The sequence below is a fragment of the Calypte anna genome, chromosome 9 (genome assembly GCF_003957555.1).
Source record: "Calypte anna isolate BGI_N300 chromosome 9, bCalAnn1_v1.p, whole genome shotgun sequence".
Taxonomy (NCBI): domain Eukaryota; kingdom Metazoa; phylum Chordata; class Aves; order Apodiformes; family Trochilidae; genus Calypte; species Calypte anna.
Window position 1 is genome coordinate 25,637,719 of NC_044255.1, and position 16,125 is coordinate 25,653,843.

Consider the following 16,125-nt stretch of genomic DNA (forward strand, 5'->3'; position numbering starts at 1 on the left):
CTTTTTTATTTTTACTGCTTTTCCACTTGTCTTATTGATACAGTGTGCAGCCTGTATAGCAAAAAAGCACTGTCTTTTAGTCTCTGCACATAGAAAAGGTAGTTTCCTTAATCAGGGTAGGTGCAGTAACGTAAGCATTTATTTAGTCTTTCTTTGTCAAAGTAGCATCAGCCTTATCTTGAAGAACAAGTTCACAGTGTACAGGGCTCATGTTAGAGACATCGTTTCTTCAGTCACTGAAAAAAAGATTCCCTCTTCCCAAGCTCCCTGTTGCTGCTCATGCGTGCAGCCTCAGCTGGGGTTTTCTACACTGTGCTGTCCTGTACTTGAGGCAAGCTAATAAGGGGGTTAGCCCTAAACAGCTCCCAGGCACATGCCTATACACTCTGTAAATAATTTAGTACTAAAAGGTGGTATTTTGCTAATGGTAGTTAGAGTAGCATTAGCAAAGGTCAATTTACCTGTTGAATATTTTAGACTGCTTCAGAGCTCCCTTTTCTTAAAAAAAAAAAAAGTAATTGCTCAAGAGTTTAGGGAAGCCAGAAATGCATGACAACTTTTTATTTTTGTATCAAGTGCAACATTGCAAGTAACAGATAAAACTCAGTTTACTAGTCCCATAGTATACAGAGCTGAAAGATGGATTCTGTCATGCTGTAGGCACTGTGCGTAAGAACCTGGTCAAAACTTCAGTGCAATTGTGACTGGAAGAGCAAAGCAGTGCTATTACTGTTACATCTGTGTGTGTCCCAGTGTCATTAATACATTTATGGTAAAGCAGAATGGCTACCACTCTAGTGTATGAGCAATCCCATGAATTAGATTTTACTTCTAAACAGCAAGCAAAGGAATCAATGCTAATCACCTTGATGAGGTGAGGTAACAAACCCAGTTTCAAGGAATATGTTGAGCCAATTAATCACAACAGAATAAAATTTAGGCTGACAATACCTGGTTTTATCTAGTAGGGAGAATTGGAAGTTGGGCAGTTATAGGTGGCCCAAGGAATTCTGCTTCCTAGCTTTTCCTGTCTTCATCTGTAGCACTGCAGAGGCCTTCAGCCAAGAAGTTTTTCATCAAGCTACTAGCAAGTGTAACTGACCACCATCTACACCTTTCTATCTGTTAGTTCTGGAACAAGTCCTTGCATCACCACTGTTTGAGACAGGCATTTCTACTGAAGGTAGGTATCGAGTTTCTTCTTGATGTTGTCAAAGGAATCCACTCCCAGATAGTCAGCTTGGCCCTGTTCCCACCGTTGCTTGCGTTCTTCTGAAGATACAGTTGGTAATACTGGGGATGCTGCTGATATTGATATGTGGGATACTGCCTCTGTAACCTCTGCCTAAAAGGAAAGGCAGAGTGAAAATACAGAAATACTTTGCATAGCAAAAGTGAGCAACAGGCCATAGAATGAGGACAATGAAGTAGATGTTCTCATGCGCAGCAGCAAGCATTGCCAATGGGCAGGGACTGCAGCTTTCCTAGCAAAATAACAAAGCAGAGTTACAGAAGTTAGCAGGGTGGGGCTTGGGGGAGGAAAGAAAAAGAAATGTTTAAGTTCTTCATACCTCTCTACAGAAGCCACAAGAGAAAGCCAGAGTATAGGCCAAGCCCGATAGCTGCAAATAGTTTGTTAGAAAGATGTAAGATTAACAAGAGAAAGCACACCTCAAGAGATCAGTAACTTTGGTCATAGAAAGGTGGAGAACTTAAACTGGCCCATATACTAAGCTAAGGATATAATCTCTGCAGTCAGATGCAAGCTACTAAACTCTCTGAATGAGGACTAGAGTCTAGAGAACTTTGACTTTGGTAAGTACTTAGATTTGATACTGCCAGTCATAAAGTATCCATTCTTGAGTTAACCTAGGCTTACCTAGATTTGTTTCATCATGCAAGATCTGTATGTACACAATGCATGCTGAACTGGGGTTCTTCTGCTCAAGAACCTCATTAGCTGCAACACATTAAGGGTTAGGGCCCTTCTCTCTATCTATTACAGATGTTACTAAAGTATAATTCCTGGTGTGCTGTTACACAGTTTGTTTTAGGCAAGCTGGTATCTAGGTTCAAGACCACTACTGCATGCTTCTTGTATGTGGTAGTATTTATTCCAAGCTTAAAACCCTGCATAACATAAACTAAACTGCACTCATGCTTTGAGTTGGACAGAGGGAAGGGACGTCAGGGGAATGGTAGAGAGCTTGTCATCCATACTCAAGTAGTTTCTACAATAATTTTAAAGCACGTACCATGTTTACACCTGTAGTATTTTCTTGAACAATTCCATGCTGTTCTAGTAATGGTAAAACATTAGCTATATAGGTATCCCACCACATGTTGAGGAATTCTGGGTGAACTATTTTAGGGTCGTCCACATTGCTTTTTATGCTTTTTGTTCTGGAGTCATATGTATAGTTCCATGGCTTTATGCTTCCCAGAAAATGCACCACTTTAGTATTTGCACCAAACCTGTTGGACAGAAAAAGTTAGAACCCACAGTTTGTGCGGGTGTCTGAGAGTTTTGACTGGCAGACACTTTTTTTTCACCTGCAGTTTCTTCTGTAGGTGTCCAGAAAACAGAGATATGATATATTTAGAAGACTAAAGACTAAATAATCAAACTACCGGTGCCTACAGGGTCTGAAAGCATTGCTATACAATGGAAAATTGCAACCAGAATTCTACATTACACTAGTCAGAATAGAACAAAAACCTAATGGTCTGGACTATTCAGGTACTTACAGCCAACTCAAGTCTTTAGGTAGAGTGATGTCCATAGCTCAGGGAGAGCAAGCTCAAGCAGCCGTTGCAATCAGAACTGGTTTTAAAAGTGAAAAAGATTCTACTCCAAAGTCAGTGATCCAGATAGTTAGGCATTATAAGCATTATGTAGAGAAGGGTCAGTGTTAGAGCCACCCTTTTAGTTCACAGCCGTATAGAAAAGGATCAGTGGAAGGTCCTGCTGCAGGAAGACTGTGTCCCCACAAAGTAATAGCTCTGTATGCCCTACGCATTTCAGAAGCTGCCTGATCTTGGGGCAGCAGGGTCTTGCTAGACAACCAGCTTACTTTCTGAATAACCTTGGTTAGCCATGGGGTGGGTTTTGTGTAGTGGTGGTAGTGGTTTGGGTTTGATTTTTTTTTTTTTAATTTTATTCTTTTAAAAAAACTACTTTAACATCATTCTCAAGATGAACTTCTAGCTTTGTCCCAAATGTTACCCATATGTTCTTTTGCATTAAGATTACAGGTGAGAATAACACTAAAAAAGACCGCATTATTCCATTCTTTGGTCCCTGAACTGGAGTTCAGCTTATCAGCTTTGTGACCACTGTCTCACCTAGTTCACTTTGCATCACACATTAGGATTTCTTCTCAACCTACCATTAAAATAGATAATCATGCTGAACTAGTTTGTCTAACAATTTGTTAAGAACACTCTGAACACTTTCACCATGACTTGGATGTTCTGCATTTTACATATGGAGAATATGCAGGTGCTGAAAAATATTTGCAATACTCAAAACAAGGCAGTATGCATTTAGTTGGGGGGCTTTGTACTATTTTTAAGATCCTAGGGTGTATTTCAATATTCACATTCATTATTCTAATACAACTGTTCTTATTGCAGAATGAAAACCTACATATGTGTGAAACAAGGTCAAGCATTTGTATCAATTGCAAGACAAAAATACCTGTCTTAAAGGGGTCAGCTGCTGGGCTTTAAACTCTTCATAAAGTCCGTATGTCAAAATTTGATGTTAGAGGATTACCTTAAATTTATTATCTGTCAGCACTAACTTAACAGCCTGAGTTTTCCTCATCTTAGATTGCTGCTGTTCAGAGGAAACTTGTCATTGTTTAAAAACCAAGGCTATTTAGCTAGAGAATGGCTAAGAAGTGTTGTTACACTTGCTGCAAATAGAGAAGTGTATTCTGTCTACTTAAGACAACAGTTGAAAGACTCCAGGCTTCTATGATGTTTTCGGTATCTGCTTTCTTAAATACTTTCTAGATCCAGTCTTTTCTTTTGACATTTAAGCTCAACAGTTAGGAAGCTTTACGTCCACACTGGCCTCAGCAACTAATCTGTCTTTCGCCATCTCCCAAAAAAAAGTCCATCAGTGTTTTGAAGTTGGAGACCATTTGTCATGAACTGGCATTTTCCTTTGGAAAAAGGATTACTGAGACTGCTGTGAAATCTAGTCTCACTGTACAAAGCTGCGAAAAACTTATCTATTGATGTCAGTAGGTTTAAATTTCACTTTATGCTGATTTATGGAATTTTTCTCAGAAGCTCCTGATCCAACTAGTCTTTTGTAGAAACTAGGTAATTTGTAAATTTAAAGTTATGTGACTAATGACCAGCCAGCCCTGGAAAGACAACATACTTCACAATAGATGTTAGCTTATGAAATGCTATCCAACTACTTAGTCATTCTTAGGCTTGCATGTATTTCTTTAAATAAGTGTTCTACTTTTAGCACGACAGGATTTCAAATGGTATTCTGATCACAAGACAGTTTGATCTTGAGCCAGCAACAGTCCTGCTTATGCTAGCTGCTGCTTTAGACACTAGTAACCTGATGTCATTCAGAGATCAGATTGGTTTTATGCAATTGGTACTTTTCCCTGCACCTCCCTGAACTTTTGCAGCTCTTAATGAGCAAGAACATTGTGTAACATCTCAGCTTCCCATGCTTCCCCCCTGCCTTGCTCCTGTGTTGATTATAACACACTGAGTGACCCTGACATACAGTTTACTCACATACCAAATCTAATACTGCTAGCTAGGAGTGATGCAGTTGGGTTTCCTTACACAGGAAACATGCAATGGTATGGTGGTTGCTGTAGTCTTTGTGCCATCCTGCTATTACTTAAGGAAGTGTCAGATCTAGAAAGACTTGGGATAGAATTATAGCTTTATACAAAGTCTTTGTTCAGAATGTATTTGAATGGTACAGGTTGCTTAGATGAACTGTAACTACTGCTTGTTCAGTACCTTAAGTAATCTGAGTGAGAAGAGGCCAAGTTATCTAGGTGGAAACAGTAACATCTACCAGTGGAGCCGATTCAAAAGTCCAGTGCGTTTAGTTAGAGCTCTAACAGACAAAATCCCATACTGGAGTACTGGTTCTTCCTTTTGCAAGTGACCTGTCAAATGTGCTTGCTATAAATCTACTCATGTTACCACCAGAGATGAGAGGTTTAAGCTTCAGATAAAGCTTTCTCTCCATATTTCTCATATGATTAATTTAACTAGCATCAATCCAACTTTCATTTTTAAGACTGGAAACTATTATACCTTCTTTTAGTGACAACAGTGGTCTTTCTTTAGAAAATCTAAATTCATATTGTGCCAGTTCATTCTGTTGCAAGCAGTTTGTTTATATAAGCTCTGAAAGTCTTAGAATTTTGAACTTACACTTTAAATGCTGGAAGGTAGGAATATACAGAAGTGCTGCTCAAATTATAAATAAATGGTAGATGTTTGCTCATGTCTGTTGCCCAGCTGCTGAAGAAGGTGTTTAATAGCCCCTGATCTGCACCTGAAAGAGAAAGTATTAATAGGCTACAGGCATCATATAGTTGTTTTAGGATTTTTTTTATCCCTTCACTAGTAGAGCATTGGTAATGCATTTGTCACATCCAGTAGAAGTTTAGCATAAAGCACTAGAATTCTACTTGTGAATTACCCTATAAACCTTGCAGCCTTTGAAAATAAATAAATTTTAAAAAGCAGATAAGGAAAAAGGTATTATGTGTGGGGTTACTTTTGCTAAAGGATAGCAAGCTGCTCACAAACTGCCATTCAGTTTCTTTTGCAGTTTAAGTTCAAGCTATATAACGGAGCAAAAAACAGTTTTTAATAGTTGAAGTGAACAGTTTTTATTCAGCTTCAGGTAGGCTGTAGCTCAGATCACGTGCCAACAATTAGTGTATCAGTGGTCTTAGATTTGCAGCCCTGGATGCTTCTACCTATTCTGTGATATGGTAAGGAAAGTCTTGGGATAAGTTCAGTCTTGGTGACAACTCCAGTAAAACTTTATCAAATCCTTTAACAGACAATAGGCATTCCTAGTTTTGTGCTAAAAAGCTGCTGACTAACCCCCAAGTGAGGATAACAATCTAAGTTAATGGCCAGACTTGCTGTGCTGGGAGGGGTCACTTCTTATTTTGCAAGTAGGGGTTGTAATGAAGTCAAATGAGTCTGAAGTTTTTTGGTATGTCAGTAGCAGAGTACCTTCTGCCCCAAAGCAGACCAGTTTATAAGCATCTACATGGAATTAAGAACTTTTGAGATCCATTCTTTATTGCAGTGAACATGCTTAGATTTAGGACAGTACTAAGGTTTACACCCTTGCTGCTGTTTAAGCAGAATTTGCTTTTTGTAACTGAAGTATCTAGACGCTGGGCATAGACTTAGATGTACAGGCAGTACACTGACAAATATAAGTTCTGAAGTATCCTGTTACAGCTGTCAGCATACATGCAGATTGCAGAGTGAGAAATTGCCTAGAGACTTAGTCTAGTAATTTCAAACCTCTGACTTGCCTCTCACCCCTTAAGGGAAGGAAAACACTTTTGAAGAAGTTGTGCCTATCACAAGATTCAAAGAAACCAGACAAGTCTGCTGGTCTTTACTCAGCTATGTTTCACTTTAACGTGCATTCTTGGCTCAGCATGAAGTTACATGTGCAAACAGTAAGATCACCTAAAAGAGAAGTCAAAACAGGTAGCTCATAACTGAAGGGGCAACAACAATGTAGTTAACTTATTCTCTCTCACTCAGCTTGGGCTTTTTTAATTGCATGCCCTTGTGCCAAAGCAGCCACTGAAAGTGCTCTTTAGTTGTCCTAGTTCAGACTTCCAACAGTAATCTTGTATAAACTGGACCTGAGACATAAGGTGAAAGAGGCAGTAGTTACATTAGCTACATATCTACAGATAGTCTTGCTGCAGTATATCTTTATATGTAAAAGAAACTATTTTAGATCCCACGCTAAAGTGCCAGAGAATTGTCAAAGCAATAGCAACATTCTTAAGGTATCAGTACTGCTAGATTTCTTCTAAAACCAGGTTTCTTTTAAAACTAAACATTTTTTCCCAATCCACTATTTTCAGGCAGTATCCAGAGTTACTGCATAACATATTGCTCAGTATCTAGAAAGGTAAGTTCAAATACACAAAGTAGTTGTCTACATAAGTAGCCATCACTATCATTTCTGTACCGTGCTATCACATGCAAGGTATCTGCTATTATAAAAATTAAATACTTTGGGACATCTTGCAGTGCATAGTCACTATTACTGTAGATGGGGTGCTTAGAGCTTCATTTAAATTATGCACCGTTTGGTGGCTTATTGAGTTTGCATCCCTGTGTCTGATTAAGGGCAGTAATAATCCTTAACAGACATTTCTTCTATAAAACGTTTCCTCTGAACTTTCATTACTGTCTGGATCAATTTAAGTTATGACTCCCTTTTCCCAACAAAGTTCATGAGCTAAACAGCAGCTTATGCAGGTCAGGTAAATTTCTGTAGTCTCATTTCTCTGAGCACTGCTACCATTTCATAAAAACAGAACAAATTTTAAAGCTAAAGTACGGATTACAGTTCTAGAAATTTGGTACCTAAACCATTAATCTGCCATTTTATTTGTTAAGAGCTGCAACAACTGCTTCATGTTTAGTACACTGAGAGTTTCACTACAGTGTGGCTTTAGCTTTCAAGTCAGAAACTATTTTGTGGATTTAGTCCTACTATTTTAAAGGACAAGAGCCTTGGACTGAGAAAGTGGGGTCTGCTAGCAGTCAAGCTCAAAGCTCAGAGGAGACAATCACCAAGTTTCACATGTTCCTGGAGCTACTTAACAGTCAGTTTGCACAAAGGTACGTTTGTTTGGGGTTTGTTGGCTAGGGGGGGAGGAGGTGTGGAGGTTGTTGGATTTTTGTTTGGTTTTGTTTTTTTAGTGCAACAGTTTAATATTGTGGTACAGCTTTTACTATAGATGGTGATCAGTTTACACCCAACACTTGAGAACACTTCCAGAGCTACCAGCTCCTAACTTGTCAGTAGCAAGGTAGAGACATTACATTGCAGTACTCATTTTCACTAGAACTTATTCATATGAATGCCACCATCGTACGGTGCCATGCAGCATCCAACTGCAACTAACGTTCTTTAGATGCCACACAGTAACAAGGATTATTCTGCAGACTAGAAGTGACATCTAGGATTCTTACTTTTTACAAAATACTAAGTTGACAGGCTGGCTAATTACTTTCTATTAAGTGTTCTCTTTTATGGTTTTATTTACCTAGTTTTCTGTGAACTTTTCAGCTGGATGTTGTTTTGTACTACAGTAGTTTATACATAAAGACATTTAGTGACGCGAGACAGCAGTAGTCAGAAGCCTTTCACTATGGCAGTCCTCAAGCAACGTGTGTTTACTGCAATGGTAATAGATTACAGGACAGCAGAATTTACTTGGCCTCTCAAGCTTAATCTGGCACAGTGGCCAACCTCACATGATCTACAGTGAGAAGCTGCCAAGGCCACATGCACTTAATATTGGGGAAAAAGGCAGTCCCCACCCTATAATGACAGGAAGCTATCATGTGGTATAAGAAGAGATAATTGCATCTTCCAGTGTTTGTTTCTCTAAAGCTGCACACAAGTTGATCAGTGTTAATTTTTCTACAGCAACTTGAGTTGGCTTAGAACATTCAAGCCTTTAGTGTTAGGAATGCATGAAGCATAGTACTGCAATTTTATTTGTTAATGCATGCACTATGCTTCCTACATCTTGAAGATCTCTTGCTAGATGATTCTACATTGCTAATTCTTACAGCTGCTAGTTTGGAGGCCAGACTCATAGGTTTTCTGTTTCATGAAATCTGAAAAAAGTAGTTTTGATACATACTGCCATGATAGCCTCTGTTTTGTGAAGAATAATTTTTGTGCAGTTACATAGTTCATAATTTTATCATACAGAGTACCCCTGTTACATATGTAATTACTGAACCATCCCAACCACTACCATTATTCTGGTCCAATTTATGCTGAAATACAAATAATTACATACCATCAAAGCTGCCTTTCTCTGCAGCAAACTGTAACAGCTGATTGTATGTTTCAATGGAAGGTCGGTAAACAAAAACTCCAGAATTAAAACAGTCAGGCCAGCCTGGATCTGGTGCTGCAGACAGCTCTTCTCTCTCAAAAAGCTCATCAATATTTGACAAAACCTAGTTGCAAAGGGGGTAAAAATTTTTTTGCTTTTCAGGTTAGGAATTGAGGTATTATGTTTTAATGGGTTATGAAATCCACCTTCACACATTAAAAAATTTCTTTATCAATGCTCTCTTGTTTTATGAAAGACAGGACTTAATGGGGATAGCCACAGAATCAGTGGTTTGGGTTGGAAATGACCTTAAAGATCCTAGTTCCAACCTCCCTGCATGGGCAGGGGCACCTTGTACCAACTCAGGCTGCTCCAAGCCCCAACCAACCTGGCCTTGAACACTTCCATGGAGGGGGCAGCCACAGCTTCTCTGGGCAACCAGGGTCAGGGGTTCACCACCCTCACAGTGAAGATTTCTTCCTAATGTCTAACTTAAATTTGCCCTCTTCCAGTTTAAGGCCATTACCCCTTGTCCCCACAGACACCATTACAATTAATTAGGTAAGAGGCACATATACTTTTAGAGTTACTTGTTAATTAACAAAAAGGTCCTATTACCCCTCCTCTCAAAAAAACCCAACAAACCACTAACCCCCACTTCCCTCCCCAACAACAAAAGCAACCCAAACAAAAAAAACCAAAAGACCCAACCAACCAAACAAAAAAAACACAGTCCAACAACACCCATTTCAGATCATTAAGAGGTACCAGGAGACAGGGAAACTCACCATTGTGTCTGCGTCCATGAAAACACATTTTGAAAACTGTGTCAGTTCCCAGCAGTGAAGCTTTGTTAGTGTGACACCCAGCTCAGGTCTCTTCATTAATGCCAAGTGTGCTGAATCCCCACTATCCAAAACATCTACTAATATGACTTCATCAAAGACTTTTTCCAGCACTCTCCTGGGGAAAGAGTCAATTGCCAAGATGTGGTTCTGTTACTCCAACACCAGACCAGGTTATAGATTCCATAAAAAGAAGTGGAATAACAGGGAACCTGCTAGTACTTCTTACGCCATGGGTAAGAGTTTGTGTGTGTTGGAATGTTTAAGTTTACCTGTCTGCCCAAAGATTTCTAGTTTGTAATGGGCACATTTTGGGGAACAAAGCAGTTTGAATTTTACTTCCACAAACAGGTCCTTTGTTGGCATTGCTGCCAAGTCCAGTAGTTCATGGCTGTGTAGTACAAACTTTGGTCACAGCCTTTCTTCAGCCTAACTCTGATTTTTGGAAAGTAAACAGTCTACTTTGAGCAACCAGTTAAGAAATAGGAAGCCATTGGAGTAGCTTGAGCAGGACAGTAGCTGAATCCTAAACAGGTGAAACAAGCTTATGCAGTAATTAGACAACACTGTTCTGGATTTGTGACTGTTAGGGACATCAGACCAAACCCAGTTGCTAAAACTTTCTTTATCCCATAAAGCAGAGTTTTGACCCAGTGTCATCTTTACCTAGGGGTGACAAGTTTTCAGACAGTGTAGTGAAATTAAGTGGTTGATATCCACCCTTGGCTTTATCCTCAGTAAACCATTACCCTTAGTTCAAGAGAAGTTTAAGTTGCTTAAAATACAAAGTATCTATCTCAGTGTTCTACAGAGTATCTTGAATGCTCAGCAATAATCAGTACAATTTGAGCCACAGAGTTTGAAAATTAGTTTTGTAACTCAGCCTTGTTAGGCTGTCATTATACTGACAGTTTGGGATGGACAGTGCTTCTTAACCTAAGGCATACTTTGATAGCATAGAGAGAGTGGGAAATGCTCATAAACTAAAAAGCTAGAATGGATGTTCTCGTATGTAAGATCTTTGTATTGATAAGGCTATTAAGCTGCCAGGAGACTGCAGGGAGAGCCACTCTATTTATTATTGAACCACCTTCTATTGTCTCTATAAATGGAAAGATCTTTCAGAAGAACTTCCTCAAGTAGAGAATCTGGACCTACCATTTGTAGTTCACGTAGCTATTAAGTCAATTGTGATTTCTTTTTTTTTTTTCCACTCTCCTCTTAAATGTGGAAAGAGCACTCAGTCCACTCCATACTGACACTATTCTAGAGAGGCTGCAGGAAGCAGTTGTCTCAATTTCATTTGTCGTACTGTGGTGACCTTATTAGATGCCCCTGTTGATCTGCTGACTTGAGATACTTGATGTTACTTTAGTACTGTTCATTTTCTTCTCTTGTGCTAAAATCTGATTGAAGTGTCTGCTAAATTTCAGGAGAGCTCGTGTTACATTATCTTAATCTGGAATGCTTCTCAAGACACAAAAAAGAAATCTCAGTCCCCTACTCCCATCTCCACAGGCATACACACAGCACTAATGAACCTACAGGCAGTATGGTGTTATTAGACAGTTCTTAGTAGGATTATGAAAGAGAAAAGATCCAGTGGAAATACTGGTAGCAAATCACAGTTTAGCGCTCTTAACTACAGAGTATTTGTTAACACATCATATGGAACAAAGGAAAAAAACAAAATACAGAACAGTTTCATGTTTGAAGAGCTTACAGAATTTCTGATACTGTAAGTTGAGTTCTGGTAAACTTAGTTGTTAAGCGTCCAGAGATTTTGAAGGGTACTATTAAAGAATTTCACTTCTGTTTTTCAACCTTCACAACCGAAGGAACTGTGACAGTTTCAAGTATGTAAGTAACCTTACCTCATAAGCTCCGAGACCTGAGGAGTTATGAGTGCAGTCAGCTTCCTTGTTGTTCTGTACTGTTGCAAAGATGAACCAAGTACCAGTGCTCCTTTGACATAGGAGTCATTTGTGGCTAGAGTCACAAAAGACTGGTCTGGAAGAAATTAACTCGGTCAAGTTAGCATGATCCAATACTTTATTCTGAGACAGCTATATTAGAAACATAGTATTGTTAGGTAATTGTGCTGCAAGGACCTGTAAGATATGCCCTTTAACTCTGTGCATTGGGCCTACCTACTACTACTAGTTGGTTATACTACTTGCATAGCTATACTTGTTAGTAATAACTTGACACATAGCAAAATACAGTAAAAAAATAAAATCAAGACTGTTGCAGAAGTAACCCAGTTCCAGTTTGCCCACAGTTTAAATAAGTCACGCTAAATGCTAGAGATAATCTAAAAAGGTCCAAAGAGCCTAATTTTGGTCATTAATATACTGCTTTTAAGCTAAAAGTATTAGGAGTTGGTGAACTTGCATTTGGTCTAAAGTTAGTAGAGCTTTGCAGAGTTACTCTGTGTTCAGCCCTGAACCCAGGACAGTATAAAGTTTTCAAATTGAGTTTGAATTGAATTAGATCTTGGACAACGGTACCAAGTTTTGCTAAGTCAGGATTTTGTAGTTGAGTTGTTCTGCAACCCACGGTTGTAGCTTTATCACAGAGATGCAAAAATTGAATGGAAAGTAACCAGTAATATGATCAGCGATTTGAGATTTGCAGCAACAGTTTTTGATCTTCATGCAAAAAGAGGTAAGGTTGTTACTGTAAAGTATAATCTTCTGCTCCCGCTGTTATCTTAAAAATAGAATACGATGGGTCACTTTGCCATTCACTGCTCATTGAGGCCATGTAATACAAGCTTTGCATTCTTTCAGTTGTTACGTTGTTTTAAACTGCCAGGGTGGGACTGACAAAAGCAAACAAGTAACTTCTAAAACTTCTTCAGTTCGCAGTTGACTATCATCATATAGTACTCCTTTCCAAGCTACAGCACTTTATGAAGGGAACGTGTTTTCTGCCAAATAATTTTGACACTCTCAACCAAATAACTTCTTCCTTAAAATTTCAAGAGTAGATTTTCACATTCAAATTTATTTTAGCAACTGTGATTTCGTCAAAGTTGTTAGGTTAGATCAAGATTGGGAGTGAGGGTTCTGGGCACTCAGAGGCTTATTATCAAGTCTAGTGAGAATATTAAAATAGTGACTGCTCTCCTTTCAGAGATTGTTGTTTGGTACAACTCAGCCCACCAGACAGCCATCATCAGTTATCTTTTTAACTTAATACCATCTTAACAGTGGGCAACAGAAAGTCATGTACCGTAATAGTCTATAAGCTCTGCAAACATAGTTTGCAAGCTCTACAGACCAGCTACAAAACCTTCTATTTTGCTTAGCAGCAAAACCAACTAGTCCCAAGGGATTTACATTATAGTAGTCAATTACAAAGTTCAAAAAGCTTGTACAATGCCAGGAATAAAGATTCTTTTTTTCAATTCACTTTAGCTTCCAATTTGTAATAGTTTATATAATACAGTACCCCTAAATTTTGTATTTCTCTGAAGTTTTCTAAAAGGCACTTTAAATGGTGTGACCATCCTCCTAATAGAGTAGCATTTTACATTACTTAATTTGCATATTGCTCCTCAGCTACTCAACAAATAGAAGTCTGCCACTCTGTGCTGACAGACAACTCACTAAAAATCCAGTGTAGGCAAAGTGAGATTGTACCAAACATTCATCTGAACATTGATTTTTTTTTTTTTTTTTTTTTTTTTTTTTAAGGGTGTTTTGTTTTTTTCTTCTCACCTTTTAAGACTGATTCTTGAAGTGGCCTTGCCTCTGAACAACTATTGTCTCATTGAACTGTTAGCTATATTTCTACCATGTCTCCTCATCTTACTGAAACTGAGTATTTGCACACGCAGGTCTTGGAAAAATAAATTTAATAATGGAGTAAAGGCAAGAAGCCCCCTATTACATCCCAGATGCAGTAGAAAATTCTGTCTGCCTGACTGGAGGGGGACACTGACAACTTCTAGAGCATCTGAGTCAGTACATCTTTGTAAAGTTTTCAAAAAATTAAGTTCTTCATACCTGCTCCAAAATACCTGCACAAGTACATTTAGACATGTTTGTATTGGTCCTTACTACAGTTTGGGCAAGAGCAGTTGCTGCTAGTATCTTCTTCCTAAACTACGAGTATTGTGTCACTTTTGTGGGTCTCACATCTCCTTCTCTATTCTCTGTTAACATTCCTCCACAGTAGGTTATGTTCACACAGCACCTTAAGCCTGAAACACGCTGAACTATTAGTAACATTGTAACACCGTGCAGAAACACAGGATCAGAGCTTTATCTCTGATTTATTCAGGCAAAACTGAGATACCGCAAAACATTTTTGGCTGCCTAGTTAATAGGCTCCAGTATCTGTGCCAAGCGTCTGCACGAGTCCTTACACATCTAGGAGAGTCCTGGAAGGACCTGAACTAGGAGCAGTTTTTCCTGGAAGAGGTACAGGAGAGGACTGGAGTGCACGCACCAGGTGCTTCAAAACTCCTCCCGGAAGCATTTTCATAGGCACAGCCTGAGTTCACAGGTGTTTCCCTACTCCTCTGTGCCTTGAGTTGGGCACAGCTACACCCGTTTTTTTTCTTTGAGTGCAGGATTCCTGAAGGGACGGGAACATGCAACCACCGCTTGTGCGGGTGGGCAGAGCCCCAGCCTGCTGCGAAACCGAGTCCCCGGCAGCCAACTGGGCAGGCCAGGTAAGGACCGGGGAAAAAAGTCCGGGAAGAAAAAGCCGGGTATGCTTGAAGGGATGAGGGACTATTCGTTGTGAAGTACCGAGACGGTCTCTCCAGGCTGTCAGGAGAGGGTTGGGCTTTCTCCTGAGAGTCGCTACGGCCCCACAGTGGCCTCTGCGGGCCCTCGGCCACATCCCCCCCGCCCCCCTCCCGCCAGGGCCAGGAGCGCTGGAGCGGGCAGCAGCGCGCATCGTGGGCTGCCTGCCCGCTGTGCCCTGGCGCTGCCCGGTCCCGGTCCCTGAGCGCGGCCCGGCCCGGCCTCCCCACCCCCTGCCCCGTGTTGGCCGCTGCCCGGGGCTGCATGCCCGCCCCGCCCCTCCTCCGCCAGGCCCGAGCGCGGCCGCGGCGCGGCGGCACCGCAAGCGCGGCTCTCGCGAGCCCCGGCGCGTGCGCCGGTCGCCCGCGGGGAGGTGCGTCCGCGCGCACTGACCTGCCATGGTGCCGGCTCCGCGCGAAGGCTGCAGCGGCCGCGCTGGGGCTGCGCGCGCGACTGAGCTTATATAGGGGCGGGGCCACGCTCCACACGTCTTTGGCCGCGGGCGGAGTCCCCGCCCGAAGGAGTCCCCCGCGTCGCCCGGGGGCGGGGTCTCCGCCATGGCGTCCCGCGGAGGTGGCACGTCATCCGCCTTCGGCCCAGCCGGCTCGTGCCCGGGCCAGGGCCGCTGCGAGCCGCCGAACGAGAGGTTCCCTCCCCGGGTCCCTTGCTGCGGCTGGCAGCGCCTTCCCTGTACGTGCACACGGGGGACAGCCCCAGCTCCGTGGCACGGCCCGCCTTGTGCTGCTGCGTAATGGCAGCTGAGGGTGGTGATTCCGTGAAGATCGCCTTGGGCCAGGCGCAGGCAGCTGCGCGCAGGGCTGGGGGCACAGCTCTCAGGCTTTGGAATGCAGCTGTTGGCACATCGGGGGTGGTTTAGTGGTGGTCACTGCGGGGAGCTGTAGAGTGGCAGCAGAGGCCCTAGAAAAGGCCCGGGGCAAGTGCTTTAGTTTGCAGGCTTCGACTCTCATGCGTGAAGATCAAATAATTGCTACTGTTGGCACCCTGGGAAGTGTGTGTCAACAGGTGAGATGAGGAGATATGACCGTCCTTAGATATTTTCTTAATGACTTGATTTGTCCTTGAAGAAATTAAAGTGGACCTGTGTCAGAAGTAGAGGAAGGGTGCTAATAAGTTTCTTGGTTTTTCGTTTACATTCTTGGAAGCATGAGTATTAAGACTCTAATTTTTTCAGTTTTGACTAGAGATAGAGAGTCCTGTCAATAACAAAGGACCAGTTCTAAAGATGACAAATATAGAGGGGTATAGATACTCAAGATACCCTGACTGAAGACATGAGTTATTCCAAAGCATCCTAGAATGACAAACTGGGTGAGCTTGGCAGGGTCCTCAAGGGTCCATCTGGTACTACACCCCTGCTCAGGCAGGGTC

General features: G+C 41.3%; 1 protein-coding gene across 2 annotated transcripts; it reads right to left on the minus strand.

The window, feature by feature from the left end:
- Positions 1-529: 529 nt before the first annotated feature.
- On the minus strand, positions 530-15,218 carry GYG1 (glycogenin 1). Of its 2 annotated transcripts, XM_030455795.1 has the most exons (8): positions 15,130-15,218; positions 11,851-11,986; positions 9,920-10,094; positions 9,093-9,255; positions 5,431-5,554; positions 2,256-2,475; positions 1,572-1,622; positions 530-1,345 (listed from the first exon to the last, which is right to left on the minus strand). In XM_030455795.1, exons 1-8 carry the CDS (start codon positions 15,134-15,136, stop codon positions 1,175-1,177), a joined length of 1,047 nt encoding a protein of 348 aa, XP_030311655.1. In that variant the 5' UTR covers positions 15,137-15,218; the 3' UTR covers positions 530-1,174. The 2 variants fall into 2 exon arrangements, with proteins under 2 accessions (XP_030311655.1, XP_030311656.1); XM_030455796.1 differs by lacking the exon at positions 1,572-1,622 and having other exon boundaries at positions 547-1,345; positions 15,130-15,214.
- Between the last annotated feature and the right edge of the window lie 907 nt (positions 15,219-16,125).